Source organism: Ambystoma mexicanum, chromosome 3p (genome assembly GCF_040938575.1).
Source record: "Ambystoma mexicanum isolate Mex_15411 chromosome 3p, UKY_AmexF1_1, whole genome shotgun sequence".
In the NCBI taxonomy this organism is placed as follows: domain Eukaryota; kingdom Metazoa; phylum Chordata; class Amphibia; order Caudata; family Ambystomatidae; genus Ambystoma; species Ambystoma mexicanum.
In genome coordinates this window covers 936,646,439-936,662,011 of record NC_090925.1, presented here as the reverse complement: position 1 = coordinate 936,662,011, position 15,573 = coordinate 936,646,439, and the positions used below count along the sequence as shown (strand labels likewise).

Below are 15,573 nucleotides of genomic sequence, written 5' to 3'. Positions count from 1 at the left end.
TTATATACACTCGTAGGGTCACCAATACTATTGTTGATCCAGACTATCACATGTCTTGCAAATAATAAAGATTTATATAATTTCCCTTCCCTGCACACCCAGTTTCTTTATTATACCATCTTCACTCTAAGCACCGAGGTGCCCCTCATTTAAAATGGTTGCAGGCCTGCTCATCCTTCCTGTCGCCACATCTGTTATGGAACCGTGGAAATATGCACACCACAAATGTGGCAGTCCTCCGATCGATCTAGGGGATTTCAAGCTCCATGAAAAGGAGCACTGGGATGCTCTTATCCCGTAGGTGCTTTACAAATTCCTATAGATGGAAACGCTTATTACGGTGAGCTTAGGCACTGCCTGATGCAGCTAGCCATTCAGATGGTTGTTGCTGGAAATTCTTATTAATTGAAAACGATTACAAATACGGTCTTGTGCGAGACATATAAGCTCAGCAATGTATCAAATTGTGAATTGGCCATGGAAATGTTTGGGGAGGGGTTCACTTCAGGTTAAAACTAGAACACCTTTGGGGATAGGACTAGCTAGACAGTGAAAGCTGCTGTGGGGGGGATGTGAACAACAAAATGTATTCATCATGGGGACTCATGGTTGAGTTTGTGCTGATTGTACCGATGAACAGAGCTTTCTGTAAAATACTTCTGACAGGGTCAATTGTGGACTTTCTCTCAAAGGATTGGAGGGAACTTACTTGCTTAAGAGCAACTGAGAATCCGACATCTGTTCAGGCCATAGTGGTGGTCTGGTGTTGCTGATGTCCTCGAGGGCATCCCCTTTGTACTCGCTTCCATGCCCGGTCAGGGTTTTGGGTAGTAGTATGGCTTGTTCTTGTGACCCTGTAATTGTTTCTCTATTTATGGGGGAATAATAAGGGAAAACTGAATGTGATGCTAGGATGCATAGGATATGTTTAAGCTACTTTGTTGATCTAGAACACTTGGATTGAAAAATAAAACAAAATAAAAATACTTTGGAGAAAAAAACACATCTATCTGGACTGATAAACAAGTTTGCTATGACTAAGCTTTGTGTTCTAAATCCACAATGTATGCAATGTCCATACTTTGCCAACCAGCCCCCCCCCCCAATGTTCCTTGCTGTCAAAGGTCTACCTGGCATGATTTCCATATATCCCAGGCATTCATAACCTGAAATATAGTCTGACTGCACCTTAACTCAGCCCCCCCCCCCCCAGTCACATTATTATTACCTGAGCTCCATATAGTCATTCTTAAATTTACCAGTAAGGGCCCCAGAATTGTTGCAATACTCCATTACCATATTTATAAAAATGGAATACGAGTAAGGAGGTTAGAGTAAACTTGCACAATTTGAATCTACGTGCTCAGTCCAGAAGTGATTGGATAAGATTTTGATCAGTAGTCGCATCACAAACTTTTCATAGTTTTGGTATTTGAGGACATGTTATTTTGACACATGCTTACAGACAGTGGACAGGACATTCGCGTGAGCGATAATGGTTGGTGACCTGGGTGGTGATGGGTAGTATATGAAATGGAGACAGAAAACTGGTTTAATGGGTAATTGAGCGGAGTGTGTACAGGGGGTGCCTGCATATATTCAGTTCTGGTTGGTGAGAGGGGCATGGGGAAAGAATGCTGGGGTAGTGTGGGTGTATGTTTCTCGTGTAAAAGATGGAGTTTGAGTGTTGTCTTAAATTCATGTGTTTTGGTGGTGGTTTATATCAGGGTAGGGAGTTGGTGGTGGCGGGTTAAGGATGGAGGAGGAACGGAAGCAGATGCACGGGTTGAAAAGTGATGGAAGGATTGTGGGGGGTGCTATAATGAAGGATGCAAGGAGTGGTGGGGTGGGATAAGTTGATGGAGGGATAGTCCATGCCTAGATGTCTAAACTAGCAGCAGGAGTTTGTAAAGCGACCGGTTACACATAGTTAATTATCATAGAGGCAGTTGGGGAAACGTGGTTGATGGCACAGGAAGATTTATAAGGATTTCCAACGATAAAGTTGAGAATTTTGAAAATTGGATATACAGTATTAGTAAAGGGAGGCTTAAAAGGCTTGAACAATAGTAAAGATTGCAGAGTACTACTACAGAGATTCGTTTTAGTGATGTGGTAGATGAGAAGAGAGCTGATCTTCCTGTTCAACAGCAGCTTTGGCAGTAGAGTTGATTCTCTCCGACAGCAGTCTGAAACATCAAGGTTGCAAACCTACGTGTTGAGATTGGCACCAGATATTCGGCAACCCCAGCTTTTGGTTAGAAGAACTTGGCCAGTATTGACGTATTTCTCTTGCACTCTATTTAGTTTTATGCAGTGGCGGCTCGGATAATATTGAGATGCGAAGGGTAAGTCAAATTCCATTAATTACAGCCCGAAGAGTTCTCAATGACTATTCAGTCCTTCTATTTAAGCATAACAATTACAAGTTGAAGACATTCACACTGTCTGCTCTGCAGCCACAATTTGCCTTCGGTCCCCATCACACCCAAATACCACTCCTACCAGAAACCCAATAAACTAGTCCACTCCGACCTTACCTTGTACACTTGGATAACCACATTTCTGTCCCACAAGTAACACCTGAATTCCTGTTTGGGGGGGGGGGGAAGAGGGGAGTGAATGGGGTGGTCTACAGGCAAGTCTGTTAATGAGCATACCAGCGGAGTGTTTTTTCAAAGCAATCCTGTGGGACTGCCAGCACTTTTCTGTGCTTTAGATTACACAAATCCTTAAGCACCGTTGGTTGGAAAGTATTTTCGTGTATCACTTTAAACTTAGCATTAAACATGGCATTTTTAAATCCATGATGTTTCCCTTCGAACCCCACATCACTATCAGCCGAGTAGAAGAGTCAGGGTGGAGATAGTCAATTTATGAGACTGCTTGTGCCCCTTTTGACATGCTGCTTTCATGTAAATTATGGCCCTGTATAGGAACACTGGCCTGCATGGCATGGGTCTTTGCCCAAGGGGTGGGGTGAAGACTGGTGTTTCATAACCGTGAACCAAAAAATGTCGAGGCTGAAAATAGTTTATTTTACCACTTAGATGTTACTAGCAGTATATGCGAATAACGTTATAGACCAAGAAGGAGGGACCATTATCAATTGGGGCAATTACCCTTTCCCAGTTTGTGGCCATCCGCTTCACCCATAAGTTAATATTCTGTGCTATAAGGCGGTCGGATTTCCTGTGAAAAATTATCCAGTGCAGAATTTTATTTTTCTGGTCTTGGTAGCAATGGCGCAACAATGAAAAGTGATTGAAGGAAAAGCTTTGAATAAATCATAACCATTGACGATTGTTGTGGACGGCATTTCATTCCAGTTTGTCTGCATGATCTAGCATCACTGAAGTTATAAAACTAAATCAATCTCTATCCCAACCCTAGAGGGCAATTTCAGGCCTAACTGTCTAGGCACATATTAGCAATCAGAGATAGAATTTCAGTCCTTACGGGGGTGAGGTTTTGGAAAAATTCAGAGCATCAAGGGACCCCTGTCCGGCAGCTGCAAGGACTGCAGACTGGGCTGGCAAACCTGGCAGAGCATACATTTCTCCATGATATCCCACCTCCTGTATAAATGCTCTAGTGCTTTGAAATGCAATTCTGTGTACTACTAGAGTTTAGATGGGCAAGATCATTGTCTAACTGCTGGTCGAATATCGTGCTGAGCACAATCCCTTTTCAAAGCAAAGTACACGCAGTACATGCTACTTTGTTGCATAGTTATTCACTTGGCTCACTGACACAGGAGAAAACCTTAAGCCTCACCGATGCATGCAGTACCATGCTTACCACAGCCTGACTAAACGATGGGGACGTAACCGAGACCTCTGCAAAAAGGCATGTCGTAGAGAAGCAAAGTCTACCACCACCCCCTGGGCAATAGCTGAAAAGCGCTTCCACCTCCAAATAGCATTCTGTGTTTTGCAGAAATATTTTTTGTACCTCGATATTTGAGACGGACCCGGGCATTCTGCATGTGTTCCAACAAGAACATTTGTTTTTGGTGAGAAGGCATGGCTTAATATTTTATCAATGTCCTACTTTCCCTGTTACCTAGTTATTAATTTTGCCATGTCAAGTCAATTCTTGGAGGATTGTAGTGGGGAAAAGCAAACGACCGACCTTGCATGGAGATTAAAAATCGGGTAAACGGAGGCCTGTAGCTGTCCTCCAAAACAGACGTGACATGCCGTTGCAGCTGATGTTTCACATTGCTCGGTAGCATGCATGCTATGGAATGTTGAGAAGTGGTGGAATCCTGGGTTCCCTCGGCGTTCCATGAATGTCGTTTGGGCTTATAGGATGGGAACCACCCCTAGAAAGATTACCCGATCTCCCTCCTCCCTTCTAACCTACCCTGTAACTGAATAAAGTACTTCATCTTTTGTACTTGCTGGCTCCAGCGTCAATTCAGCCTGTCACCTGTGTATCCTGCGGACCCCAGATACTACAAATTCAGAGAGCAATGCATCCCACGTCTCCCACTTTGAATGTGTGTGTGAGACTGTGGAAGGAAGCTTTTGGTGGACTGTGGGCAAAGAAATTGACTTGGAGGTTAAACCTTCTAAAATCAGAATCCAATTAGCGCAGAATTAAACATTGTTCGTTTTCTTCGTCCATGTGTGTTTTGATGTTTGTAGACCAGTACTGAAATTAATTTTAAATTGACTGCTTACGATTTTAAGTGGAATACTTATTTTTGCGTTCAACCATGCTTGGAAACGACACTACCACTCTCTGTTGGTATTGCTTAACACTACCTCCCTCACCTTATTGCACAATTTCTTGTACGAAAAATGCAAACGTAAATGGAAATATCCCCCAACCACACAGCCCAAATTCAAAGGATCTCTCAATTTGAAAAAATACTGTCCAGAAATCTGTCAAACATGGATATAATTATTCCTAACTTGGGATTATCAGAAATTGAACTGTTCATTTTCTCTGCACATGTGGGTCTTAGAGTATTTATTTTCACCCCTCCACCTCATGAGTATTGGAATATTGAACACAGTAGTTTGCTCTGATTTTATTGTATTAGAAAATCTATTTTTGAAGAATACATTATTTTTCAAGCTTTATTAAATACTTTATTTTATTATCTTGTAGGTTAAGTAGTTCCTGTTCAATTGTTCTAAATATTACCATTTGTATTCAGTCTAAAACTGTGAAATGTAATTTCTTTTAAACTTTACACATCTTTCGCGGTATGAACATGCAGTTATGTTTTCCAGATGCGTTTAAATCGCATTGTTCGTTTATGAGCTTATTCTGATTATTGGATACATCCACAAGTTCCTCTTGTCTGAGTCTGTTTTTGTATTTGATACAAAATATTGAACATACCTGCATTTATTTTATCCATTGTATTGAAAGATTACAAATCTGATTTATTCCTCTTTAAAATGGTGAGGTTTACAGTTTTGGAGACGTTGATAAACTGGTTGGACGTTCTTGTTTAGCACACGTTCTTGTTTAGCGCGTCAATCTCCTGCTTCTCTCCCATAAGAGAGAGAAGTAAACTTAGTTATTTGCGCACATGTTAATTCATCAGGGAACGTGATTTCCCAGAGATTTGTAATTAATATTGTCACATGGCTCATTCAAAGTTGCAGTAGGTTTTGTGAAGAGAAAATTATTGTGAATGGCATTGTGCATTTCCAAGGACGAGATTCTGTTCCGGATTACTTTTAGTGGCTTAAATCAGCTTTCAAACCTTTTTAAGGAGCATGCACTTGTGTTTTTCAGTTTTGACGCCCGTCTTTGCCTAACCACTTAATTTAATTTCTTCATTTGTATAGCACCTTTCACCAAGGGTATGGTCCCAACACGCTGCAGGTTGAAAGCTCGGTGGGGGACCAAAATATGGGAAAGTTAGGAGGTGCAAGTATGCGTGTGTGCATAATGTCCATTAAAGTTTGAGGGCTTGTGAGGTTTTCTTACTGCATGCTAGCAGTCAAAAAGTAGATGTCCTAATGTGTCAAAAGCGGACTTTCTTGTCTATGGAAAATCATAACCAGATCTTGTAGGAATCTGGAAACCGACTTGGGAGCAGGAGGGTTATACACTTACAGAAACTGCAAAGTTCACTGACTTATTTGTTTCCAGGCCCGTATGTTTCTCACGTGGTAAAGCTTTTGCCACTGAAAGCTCTGCTCCCCAAACGCAACCATGGAGAAAAATCTACAAATACTTTAATTTCATCCGTTCGTGCTATTAGAATCTATTTAGACCATCCAAAGGCTGCGTAACATTTTAGTTTGGCTTCTTTTGAGAAGCTCCAATTATGAGATTTTATCACTAGTTCTTTACATGCTTCCCAGCTCTCCAGTGAAGAAACAATGTTGTTCAAACCCTTGTGCTTGGCTCTTGCTCCCAGTCAAGGCAATTGTATTCTGAAGCATATTTAAAGCTTAATTACTTTCGGTATAATTTCCTTTTTTTATTTTTTATTGTATTTGGTTAGTTAACCTTTGAAAAAAACAATTTCAGTTAATCACATAATACACATAATTAAAAGAAGATGCTAAGAGAAAATTAAAATAGTACACACATAGTTACCAAACAGGAAAACAAAATAGATTGGGAGAAGGGTAATCGGTCCAATACTTCAACAGAAGTTCTCCCTCAAGGTTAATTGGATTGGTTCAGTTTGCACACAACAAATTAAAACACAAATAGAGCAGCATATAAAAAAAATCAACAATTACATTTGCATCAGATATTAAATACTACGAGTTGTAATATAGAGACAGTGAATCCACAGACAATTCAAATAAAATAAATACGTTCGGAATAAGTCAAAGTTTTGCAGATCGCGTCAAGTTAAATAAAACTAAAATGAAATCCATCTCCTGCCAAGTACCATCAGTTTACCAGTTCTACAAATTCAGTGATTTGATGAAACCAGCCAGGGCCAACCCTTCCTGGATACCTGGGTATTAAAGTTTTCCAGACATTGTTTCCATATATCTCAATCATAGAGGAATGGATTCATTGCAGGTGGCCCCAGATATTGATTTCTTAAGCCCTGTAGTGGGAAGCATTAAAGCACCACATGCCTTAAGGTTTCCAGTTTTGCCATACAGAACCTACAAGTAGCTCACTCCGCCGTGATAAGCGGTCTCCTAAGCTGGATTTCCCTAGTTGGTAGTAAGTTCCAAGTCAACCTTAGTAGGATACCCCTGTAGTGACGATTAGGAAATTGTAACAGGATCCTAGTCAGAGTTCTTCTTTGTCTGTGTTCATGTGTCAGGTGGCTCATAGATGGATAAGAGTGAAATGTATCGCTATTCTGAGACCAATCGTAGTCGAATAAGGCTTGCTTAGCCTTAGTAGGGTTCGAGATCAGCGTTTCCACAGACACACCAATCTCATTTAAGATATATTTAGACCGAGCTCGGAAGGTCATTAATGCAGATGAATGGTCCAGATTTCTACTCATTAGTTGGTATAGGGAATCGGGGATGGGCGCACTGATTTTTGAGTATAGGACAAGGGAGGCCCAAGGTACCCGTGCCCACAGCGATACCATGCCCAGCTGAAAACGGATGGCTGAGATCGTAATCGTGTTAGGCACAGGATTCTCCTCCAAATTTTCCCCTCAATTCTGCTCAGGATTTTACACAAATTATCAGATATTAATTCTAAACCATAGGTCAATTTAGGCACAATTATGCCTTCGAAGAACATCATTGAGGGTTTGAGGGAGAATCTACCAAACTTTCGGTCAGTTCTAATAATCTGAGCTTCGAAAAGTTTAGCCTTGTGCAGCAAGATCTCATTAGCTATTTTAGGGCCTTTACAGGCAGAGAAATAGAAGCCCAGATACCGAACTGAATCCGATAATTTCAGAGGCATGCCTCCAGTTGGGCATTCAGGTCCTTTAGTCATCCCTTTCGCTTTCTTAAAGGCAAGTATAATAGGTTTTGCATGTGAGTTTGGTGCTTTGACTCAAGGCACTAACATATGCCATGTCCAGCCACTCAACCTGTGTTTTTGAAGACCAGTAACTCTTTAACTCTTTAAGTCTGTAAAGAAAAAGGCACTTTAATCCAACTTTTTTTTTCTCCATTTAGATGTGTAATTAGTCAAAAGATAGCTTTTCAGCACTGAGATGCAATTCAAATGTCATATGTAGCGCTTGAGAAAGAAACTTGCCTGAACGTGGAAATGGTGTATCGTTTTAGAGGTTAAAAGCTAGAAAATGCCTATTTCCTGTTGTAAACTTGCCATCAATGTTACCTTACTGTAAAGCATGACAGATCACAGATTTGGAATATTCTACATTATAATTTATTTTTATTTTATTAAAAAATGTAAATGGTACCTAACCAGTGGTTTAAAATCTAGATTTGTGCACGAACAGCAAGCCTGACTTGTGGTGTTTTTAAAGTTTGTCATTGAAGTGTCTTGAGTAATTGCATGGTATTAAGAATGGTAGTCTGACATAGACGTTGCCTTTTTTCATCTGCAGGTGTGAGTTATTGATTCAGCTCAACATGGCTGTGGTCATCCGTTTGCAAGGTCTGCCAATTGTGGCGGGGACCATGGACATCCGCCACTTCTTCTCCGGATTGACAATTCCAGACGGGGGCGTGCATATTGTGGGGGGTGAACAGGGTGAGGCTTTCATCGTTTTTGCCACCGATGAAGATGCAAGGCTTGGTATGATGCGTACTGGTGGTAACATTAAAGGCTCAAAAGTATCTTTATTGCTCAGCAGTAAGACTGAAATGCAAAATATGATTGAACTGAGTCGTAGGCGGTTTGAAACGGCAAACTTGGATATTGCCCCAGCAAATTCTAACCGATCTGGGCCACCACCAAGTTCTACAATGAGTGGTAGGCCAAACATCCCTACTACAGCCCCTCCTTTTAACAGCCCTGCTCCAAGTATAGTTACTGCTGCCACTTCAGTGCATGAAAGTAGCAAAAACATTCCCACATTTTCTACAGCTAGCATGGGAACTGCCCCTCCAAATCTGGGCCCAACTTTTTGTAGCCCTACATTTAGCACAACTATGCCTAGCACCGCAACACCAATGAATACAGTGCCACCACCACCCATTCCTCCAATGTCTTCTATGCCAACATTACCAACAATGCCATCTATTCCCTCAATGTCTGTTCCACCCCCTGTAACCACTATGCCTCCTGTTCCCCCAGTACCTCCCATACCTCCTGTTGCACCTGTTCCACCAATGGCACCTCTTCCACCATTGTCAGGGATGCCGCCGATGAACCCGCCGCCTGTTCCTCCAATACCTACTGGAATTAATGGTTCTGGATCGATGATGAGCATGAACAGTAATCTAAATCCAATGTTTTTGGGTCCAATGAACCCTGCGGCTCCTGTGCAAGGTTCTATGAACCCTGCAGCTCCTCTGCAGATGAACTCTCAAAATACTCTGAAACCACTCCTTGCAAATCCGGATGATTTCTATGTCTGTCTTCATGGCTTGCCCTTTCCACCTGTAGAAGCCGATGTGAAAGAGTTCTTCCATGGACTTCGCGTAGACTCTGTGATCATGTTAAAAGATCACATGGGTAGACTTACAGGAAGTGCGTTGGTTAAGTTCTTTACCCCACAAGATGCATTTGAAGCATTGAAGCGAAACCGAAGAATGTTGGGTCAGCGTTTTGTTGAAGTTAGCCCTGCCACAGAAAGACAGTGGGTGAATGCTGGAGGTCATATTTTCTTAAAGCAAAACATGGGGCAGTCTGGTCACAGCCATCCTCCTCCGCAGATATCGAGGTCAAAATCCCCGGGTGGGGCAAGACGGTCTCGATCCCGATCCCCGCATGAACAGTGTTATTGTATATATTTAAAGGGCCTACCTTATGATATAGAAAATAAACAGATTAAAGATTTCTTTAAAAATCTAGATATAATAGAAGACAGTATATACATAGTTTATGGATCCCATGGCAAAGCAACAGGTGAAGGATTTGCAGAATTTAGAAATGAGGCAGACCACAAGGCAGCATTGAACCGGCATAAGCAGTACATGGGTAGCCGTTTTATTCAGGTTTATCCTATAACTAAAAAGGGTATGCTAGAAAAGATAGACATTATCCGTAAAAGACAGCACAATGTCGGCTATAATGAACAGAAAGATGCTTTTTTAAATATGGAACTGGATAGGCATGTACCAAAATTGCATGCACATCTGTGGAATCTTTCATACAATATTAACAAAACTGAAATTGTTCAGTTTTTGCATTCAGAGGGAGTTGTAATGGAAGAAAAGTTAGTTGAGATTCTTGTGGACAGCAATGGACAGGGTTTAGGACAAGCGCTGGTTAAATTTAAGTCTGAGGAAGATGCACACAAAGCTGAACGCTTACATCGTAAAAAATTAAATGGGAGAGACGCATTTTTACATCTAGTAAGCTTAGAAGAAAGGCATGAAATTGAGATGAACCCTCCAGTGCAAGGAAAGAAAGGTTTAAAGGCTCCATTGCAAATATATCCTCCATTATCAGATGTTCTTGCTGGTGGTGGGGAAGATCGCGCCTTTTCAAGTGGTAATTCTAAAGATGCGAATAATGGTCCTCCTTTTAACTTTCCTGGTAATTTCAGTAGTTCGTCAAACACCTATGGCCCGCCTCACCCCCCACCTGGAATTGGTGGTGGCTTTGGGGAATCCAGACCACTAATGTCTTCTAGTGTAAGTAGTAGCTTGTCAACTTCAGGAATAGACACCAAAGGTTTTGGAAGTGGTCCTAATTCAATAAGTGGTTCATCTAACTTTTCAAGTGGGTCATCAAAATTTGCAAGTGGGTCCTCTAATTTGCCCTCGAAGTTTGGAAGCGGCTCCTTAAATGTCCCTTCAAATTTTGGCAATGTCCCTACAAGTTTTGGAGGCGGTCCTCCCAATGCACCGTCGAAGTTTGGAAGTGGACCCCCAAATTCTTCCTCTAGCTTTGGTGGTGGCCCCCCAAATGTGCAGTCTAATTTTGGAGGTGGTCCTCCAAATGTGTCTAACTTTGGAGGACCCCCGAACAGCTCCTCAAATTTTGGAGCAGGACCCCCAAATGCGCCCTCTAACTTCGGTGGTGGACCCCCAAATGCGCCTTCCAACTTCAGTGGTGGACCCCCGAATGCGCCTTCCAACTTCAGCGGCGGACCCCCGAATGTGCCTTCCAACTTCAGCGGTGGGCCCCCGAATGCGCCCTCCAACTTCAGCGGTGGGCCCCCGAATGCGCCCTCCAACTTCAGCGGTGGGCCCCCGAATGCGCCCACCAACTTCAGCGGTGGGCCCCCGAATGCGCCCACCAACTTTAGCGGTGGGCCCCCGAATGCGCCCTCCAACTTTAGCGGTGGGCCCCCGAATGCGCCCTCCAACTTTAGCGGGGGCCCCCCGAATGCGCCCTCCAACTTTACCGGGGGCCCCCCGAATGCGCCCTCCAACTTTAGCGGGGGCCCCCCGAATGCGCCCTCCAACTTTAGCGGGGGCCCCCCGAATGCGCCCTCCAACTTTAGCGGGGGCCCCCCGAATGCGCCCTCCAACTTTAGCGGGGGGCCCCCGAATGCACCCTCCAACTTTAGCGGGGGGCCCCCGAATGCACCCTCCAACTTCAGCGGGGGGCCCCCGAATGCGCCCTCCAACTTTAGCGGGGGGCCCCCAAATGCACCCTCCAACTTTAGCGGGGGGCCCCCGAATGCGCCTTCAAACTTTAGCGGGGGGCCTCCGAATGCGCCTTCAAACTTTAGCGGGGGGCCTCCGAATGCACCTTCCAACTTTAGTGGGGGGCCTCCGAATGCGCCTTCCAACTTTAGTGGGGGGCCTCCGAATGCGCCTTCCAACTTCAGTGGGGGTCCCCCGAATGCGCCTTCCAACTTCAGTGGGGGTCCCCCGAATGCACCTTCCAGCTTTAGTGGGGGTCCCCCGAATGCACCTTCCAGCTTTAGTGGGGGTCCCCCGAATGCACCTTCTAGCTTTAGTGGGGGTCCGCCGAATGCACCTTCTAGCTTTAGCGGTGGCCCGCCGAATGCACACACTAACTTTGGGGGTGGGCCCCCAAATGCTCCTGCCAGTTTCGGGACTGGGCCTCCAAATGCACCCTCCAACTTTGCCAGCGGGCCCTCCAATGCACCCTCTAATTTTGGAAGTGGATCTTCAAATGCACCCTCTAATTTTGGAAGAGGGCCTTCAAATGCATCATCCAATTTTGGAACTGGCCCTTCAAATTCTTCTTCGAATTTCGGAAGTGGACCCTCAAATACATCCTCCAATTTTGGCAGTGGGCCCCCAAATTTTGGAAGTGGGCCCCCAAATTTTGGGAATGGACCTAGTAACTTGAATGCACCTCAAAGTTTAAGCAGTGGTCCACCAAATCTAAGCAGTGGTCCTGCACTTCTGAATGCACCTCCTGGTTTTGGACCAGGAAGCCAGCATGTTGGTGGACCCCCTGTTTTTGGATCTGGCTCTGGAAAACCAGGACCAACTGTCATTAAAATTCAAAATATGCCCTTTACTGTAACAGTTGATGAAATTTTAGATTTTTTTTATGGTTATCAGTTAATCCCAGGTTCAGTGTGCTTAAAATACAGCGAAAAAGGCTTGGCTATTGGTGAAGCAATGGTTGCTTTTGAATCTCGTGATGAAGCTATGGCAGCAGTTGTAGATCTGAATGACAGGCCGATTGGCTCAAGAAAGGTTAAACTTGTTTTGGGGTGATTGCTCATGTTCGATTGCAGCCACATATACATGGTATTTTGCTATTTGAACTGACATGTTCTTGTATTCAAACCTTTTTATGAATCCTAATTGGTTGAGAAAATGTAAACCTGCAGGGGAATCTCAAAAACTGGCATGGTAGTTAAACTGCAAGAAATCCTGTTGGGTTCAGACGGGCACCAATATGAAACACATAGCTTTATCTGGAAGCTTAATCCCAACCTTTATCTAGAAGCTTAATCACAACCTACTCTCTGACAGTATCTGCAAGATAGTGTAGTCTAGACAAATACCTTGTTTGTGAGCTGGATTCCTCTTTTTTCATGATTTGGCTTTTTTCCCAAAACATTTTGTTAAATGTATGTGCAAATGTTATGTATGTAATCTGTTATTTTAAAAAATGTTGCTGTACAGAATTATACCTACAATGTCTTCATTTGTGTCCTGAGGGAAGCTGTTTTTGTAAAATTCAACATGTTTGTAGAATAATTTTTAGGCATAATTTATATATTTGTTTAGATAAAAATGTCTTTTGCCACAAGTGATGTGTAAAGAATGTGAATGGAGCTCCCAAAGACTTCTTTTTTTAGGGGAAATGAGTAACTCGGATTATTTTGTCTGACATGTAATTATATATTTTTTTGCATACTACCGTTGTATACTAGTGGCATTGTTATACGGCACAAAATGGCATCACTACGATGGTGTGATGCATGGGGCTTTTTACTTTGCTTTGTACTCTTACCGTTCACAGAAGGTAATAAACACACAACTGCTGTTTGTTCTTTTTTTTAAACTACTGTCATGTTGTCGCTGTAAAGGGTGTCCTTTTGTTTTACATTCATGCTTATTAACAAGTAAACACCCTGTATCAGCAACTTGGTCCAATATCCCCATTCCTTGCAAACATTGAAAGCTAAAATCGGTTTATCGTTCTACGAGCAACATGCACCATTGAGATCAGTGGTGCGAAGCATGTGCTACTTGGTTTTGCCATTTTGAGCACAGAACAGGTGTGTGAAATACTTGGGCGATCATAACTCTTCTTGTGCCCATGAATTCATTGTACTGTATCCATAGAAATTGGTGACAGCGTGTTTGAGATTTAATGTTAATACACACTTTCTAATGAGCAGAAATTAATGTTTGTTTTTATTTATTTAAGCAGTGCGTCTTGGCAACGTTTTTGTGGACTGATGCACTTTTTTTTTGTAATGTGACAGCTTGATTTGCTAAACTCTCAATACGTCAACAAACCAAGTACTGTTAAGAATAGAAGTCTTCTTTAGTTGCACCATCATGAAATCCTGGGCTTTCAGTTGGAAAATGCTGATGGAGTGTGTTTAATTCACAGAACTCGCTTGCATTACTTTGATATGTTCCCCCTTATCCGTACCTTTTTAGTGTTACGCATCAGTTGGGCACTGCCTTTAAGTGATCCAGCTATACAAGTGGCAGGAGCATCTTTCTACTGGGAATTGTTTTCTGTACAAACACCTTCAGAGTGCTGGCGAAATGACGATTCCCGCAAATTTTACAAGATGCATTGTAATGTATTTTGAATGGCTGATATTTTGTAAACTAAGCGTGAACATATGCTCCACCTTGAAATGTGATGTACATACTGTTAAATGATGTAAATAAATGGCCTTTATCTCTATTTCTGACATTTGAAACCAGTTCTCCTTTTCTGTTGTGTGCAAAAATATTGTTTAAACGTTTAATCGTTTTTCCTCCTTTTCTTTGTGGAGCAGTACATTCCATAGGTTTGTGCCATGTCAGGTTGAAGATGAAATTTGATTAGTCCGTTCACTCTTAAGCTGTATGACTACCATTAAAAACGAGTATGCAGTGGCGCATATTGGATCTTTACAATTCTGCAAGTCAGGCTTAACTGTTTTAGTCACGTTTGACTCGTTGGTAGAGCAGGCTTTTTTTTTTTGGTTGCACCCAATGCCTCAAAATTGCTTCTGTGAATTACACATTTGTAGGGTGCTGAACAATTTTCGGGGGCGTCCTGGTTGAATCTTTAAACAGGGACGACTTGGAGTGAACACTACTAGGTATTAAGTGTTTAGCATTGATGTAGTAAATGTAGCGCACACGCTCGTGAAAGTGATGCTTGCATAAAATGCATACCTTCTGATATACTCCAAAGCCTTTTCTCATTGCTGATTTCTAAATGCTTTTCACATTTGATGGCCTGCTTTGTTTACATTAGCAGTTTGAAATTTTCTATTTAGTAAAACATCAACTCTAGAAGGCACCTTGGATTTTATTGATTGCAGTGATTACATTGTTTGCTCTGACCCGTAGTCCTGCAACTGGTCGAATATTTGTGTAACAAAAATTCACTACACAGTTTCGAATTTTCATTTAGTTACAAAAGTAAGCATCTGTGATTATTTATGTACAAAGTGTTTTTGTACTGCAGATGGTGGGGGGTTGGTGCATACCATGCATCTATGCTGATACAGAGGGGATTGAATAACAAGATTGCAGTATTGATGCATGAAATATTGTTTTCTTAAATACATACTTGCACTACGTTTTTTTTTCTCTCCAAATCTAGTGCATCTTGTTTTAGCTTCCTGGTTTATGGTGTAATTGCTGGTAACCATACCATGTTGGTGATAGTAGAAACAAACCATTTATTTCACTGAGACCTTGATACAAGAAGTTGAGTTTGGGATGTGACGTGATTGAAAGCATTGCAAAATTCTTGTTTTGATTATCAAAGGGTGCATGCTCAACAGAAAATAAAGCTAAACCGTTTAAGGCCTGTTAAGAATCAAATAAAATTTGAGCTTTCAAATAATCAAATGTTACAACTCAATGAAAAGGGAGTTTTCATATTGAGAATTTCAATGTTTTT

At 42.2% G+C, this 15,573-nt stretch overlaps 1 protein-coding gene across 1 annotated transcript in view; it reads left to right on the top strand.

The window, feature by feature from the left end:
* The window catches only part of RBM12 (RNA binding motif protein 12), a 76,810-nt gene extending 62,436 nt beyond the window's left edge, over positions 1-14,374 (top strand). Inside the window, exons 4-5 of the mRNA XM_069652238.1 lie at positions 8,489-9,368; positions 9,405-14,374. Coding sequence (XP_069508339.1) covers positions 8,514-9,368; positions 9,405-12,698 — 4,149 coding nt within the window. The 5' untranslated portion in view covers positions 8,489-8,513 and the 3' untranslated portion in view covers positions 12,699-14,374. The remainder of the gene's footprint in view (positions 1-8,488; positions 9,369-9,404) is intronic.
* Positions 14,375-15,573: the final 1,199 nt, after the last annotated feature.